The sequence below is a fragment of the Perca fluviatilis genome, chromosome 24, assembly GCF_010015445.1.
Source record: "Perca fluviatilis chromosome 24, GENO_Pfluv_1.0, whole genome shotgun sequence".
Taxonomy (NCBI): domain Eukaryota; kingdom Metazoa; phylum Chordata; class Actinopteri; order Perciformes; family Percidae; genus Perca; species Perca fluviatilis.
Genome location: NC_053135.1, coordinates 2,472,513 through 2,475,978, shown reverse-complemented (window position 1 = coordinate 2,475,978; position 3,466 = coordinate 2,472,513). Strand labels below are relative to the sequence as shown.

The window sequence follows — 3,466 nt, the reverse complement described above, 5'->3', positions numbered from 1 at the left end:
CTCGCTTTTTGTCACAATGCAGAGAAAAAACTAATTGTTTATGTAGCTCACTGGGTAGAGAGGTCACATTTCTACATGGTTTTCTAGTGCACGTATTGAAGCCAGAGGCGGACACAATTTCCTTTTAAAATGATATTAATATTTGAAAGTAAAAAAACAATCTGATGAGGATATACAGTATTTGTTTTGGCACAAATGTATAACAAAAACATCCATTTAATATACATTTCTGTCATTTTGTGGCCCAAAGGGCTCCATTAAGGACCAGCTAAAGTCATACGGAGCGCTGACGGAAAACGTGACGCGCCGATACACCCGTCAGATCCTAGAGGGGGTTTCCTACCTGCACAGCAACATGATTGTCCACAGAGACATCAAAGGTGACTGTTTCTGTGATGTAGTTGCTCTTAACACTTAAAGCGGTTTCCCAGCTGACATAAAGAGGAAGCTGCAGCTGGGTGACCTTCTCTTCTGTGTTCAGGGGCCAACATCCTTCGTGACTCGGTGGGTAACGTGAAGCTGGGAGACTTCGGGGCCAGCCGCCGGCTGCAGACCATCTGTCTGTCAGGGACAGGCATCATGTCTGTGACCGGCACCCCCTACTGGATGAGCCCAGAAGTTATCAGTGGAGAGGGATACGGCAGGAAGGCTGACATCTGGTGAGACCGCACACTTTGTTTCCCCAAAACTGTCCTGATCAATTTAGTGAGTAGATGACGTGACGTTGCTGTGTGTGCGTTCCTTTTTTTCTGGGAGGTTAATGTTCAGTTTCGTGAAAGTGTCATGAAATTGATATTGGTGGAATAAAACCCTGAATGAATCAAATCTCTTGTAGATGGCTTGAATCAAAATCCAAAAGCTGCCATTGCAAAGATAAAATGTGCAGAAGAAGTTGTATTAACTTGGATTTTAAACTTGAAATAATGGCAGTTAAAATAAGACAAAAGGAACTGATCTGTGTTTGACAAAAACCCATTTCGTCCACTCCGTTGGGATTTCAACTGGTTATTTTGCCCTCAGGAGTGTTGGCTGCACCGTAGTGGAGATGCTGACGCAGCGACCCCCGTGGGCGGAGTTTGAGGCCATGGCGGCCATCTTTAAGATTGCCACCCAGCCCACCAACCCCGTGCTCCCTGCCCACGTGTCGGACCACTGCCGAGAGTTCCTCAAACGGATCTTTGTAGAGACTAAACAGCGGCCGTCTGCTGATGAGCTACTGAGGCACATCTTTGTACATTAACCCCTGAACCTTTAACCCCAACCCCCCACCCCCCCCCCTGCCTGCTGAACTGCCAGATACGGCCTTGCCCGATGGGGCGTCTGACCCCGCCCCTGCCCCCTCCACGCTGAAACCATATTGGACCAGGACAAACTGGCTGGAAGAAGGTGGGGTGTGTCGAGGGTGTGTCTGTCTCTGTTTGTATGAGACTGCCATAGAGGACATGAATTTTTATTTTATTTTTCTCCGCAAGTTGCACCTTAATTTCTCAAACAAGGAGGGATGGAGCACTTCCTCCTGAAGCGATGAAAACGTCTCCTTTTTAATGTTTGTACGTCAAGCGTTTGGGAGTGGGATAGTGTCGGTGTTGTGGACCTACAGGAGGGGATGCCTGACTCTGGAGTGGCCCTGCCCCCCCCCCCCACCCTCCCCCCCCTTCTCGCTGACCTGACCCCAGAATGTAGTCTCCTGCCAAAAGCCAGAGCGCCGGTGATGACCTGGGCCCGCTGCTAAAGACGAAACGAACCCCCTAGATGCAGAGAACACTCCCCGAAAACGGTTTCCACTCACATTGCCCTCATCCCTCCTCCTCTTCCTCTCGGTCTTTCTGATCTGTCAGACGAAATGTTTTGTCGGTCTGCTTCACTGTCTGTGTACTACCTTCCCTCCTCTTCCTCCTCCATCTTTGCCGTGTGCCTTTTCTGTTTTTTAAAACGCAGTGCTGGAGCGAGTCTTGAGTACATGGATCATTTCCGTCGTTCTTACCCTCAAGGTTTCTCAGTGTTCTTTTTGCCTCCCAGATAAACTGCCTTTGCACCGTTAGCCCAAATCCAGCTGATCTCAGTTCAGCCGTTATGTCCGTTTCTGCCTTTTCCGTACCAGGGACTCCTGGTGTTGAACAGGGAGCGTCCTGATCTCACCTGCTCTACCTGCCTGCTCTGGCTGGGAACCAAATGTCCTTCAGACCTTCTGCTTGTGCTGGTTTACTAGTGAAATATAGTGGAGGTGGATTTTGGGATGTAGCAGCTGACTGGTACTCGACAGGGATTGGTACTCCTGCTTCGGTCTTTAAATTTTTTTCTTTTGAAATGTACCCTTCTCTCCTCTGCTTCTCAAAGTCTCACTGTTGATTGGTCGAGCTCTTGTCATGGCAGATCGGAGGGGGATTAGTGTGAGAAAGTCGCCACCAGGAGGTCCGTTTAGTGTTGATAAATGTTGCTACGTTTTAGCAGCTCACATTCTGGAAATGTTGCACGAATGGACATCTGACTGGTGAGCAGAACATTTCATCTCAATCACTGGATGCAAACTAAAAAGTGTGTAACGAACTCGTTGACATTCGTAGCTAGTGAATATTTAGTTTCTTTCAGTCATCTATGAAGGTACATTCAATAGCTTTGGCTTTTGGATGATTGGGTCAAGAAAAACGTTTTTTATTTACCAAACAATTAATCAAGAAAATTATTAATGAACGTGATCTCTAGTTGCTGCCCTGAAATCAAAATTTTTATTGAAATCAGGAAACGTGCTAGAAAATGCCAGACTTCCTGTATTCTGCCGTGACACCAGATGATTCCTGGAAGCAGGAGAGAGGCGCGTTTTGAAGAGTGTCGACCTGCTGCAAAGCTTCGATCACGGCTGATGGCGCGTATCGATGCTGCGGTGTTGCTGTCGTATTAACAACTAAACGTGCAGAGTGTTTAGCCTGGCCATTTCTGTCTGTCTCATACGCTGCTCATCGTTCAGCCCACAGGTACATTTACAGGTAGCTTTGTTTTCCGCTGTTCCATACCGGCGCACTTTGTTGTGTCAGATGACTTGTTTTACGTTGATTTCGGCCTTACATGCACTCCTACAGGTTAGCCTCACACTTGAAGACGTTTACAGTATCGCACGGCTTCGTTCCTTTTTCAACAACCCGGCGCTGCGTTCGCTGTGGTTTCCAAAATCAGATGTTAACTCGTCACTTTAGCCAAACCACAAACACTCCGCTCAACATGTGCTGGCTCTCGTTGCGGTTTCCTCCCAGGCCGAGCTTCCATAACGTCTGTCTGTTTGAATAGGACTTTCTGTTCATAGCACCGGCTCCATGACTATGCACCAGTAAGATGTGAACCCACTGCGCACACCGGACAGCTGGATGTCCCGCCTGTAGCTCCAAAACACAACCCCTACATGCACACTAATGACTCTCGCTGTACTCTTCAACACGATCAATCATACCTTTTACCTATACCGATCACACCT

General features: G+C 47.8%; 1 protein-coding gene across 2 annotated transcripts in view; it reads left to right on the top strand.

The window, feature by feature from the left end:
• map3k2 (mitogen-activated protein kinase kinase kinase 2) overlaps positions 1-2,845 on the top strand; it is a 17,367-nt gene extending 14,522 nt beyond the window's left edge. For both annotated transcript variants that reach the window (XM_039793128.1, XM_039793127.1), the window contains 3 exons: positions 251-380; positions 482-659; positions 1,021-2,845. In XM_039793128.1, the coding sequence (XP_039649062.1) occupies positions 251-380; positions 482-659; positions 1,021-1,240 (528 nt within the window). In that variant the 3' untranslated portion in view covers positions 1,241-2,845. The remainder of the gene's footprint in view (positions 1-250; positions 381-481; positions 660-1,020) is intronic.
• Positions 2,846-3,466: the final 621 nt, after the last annotated feature.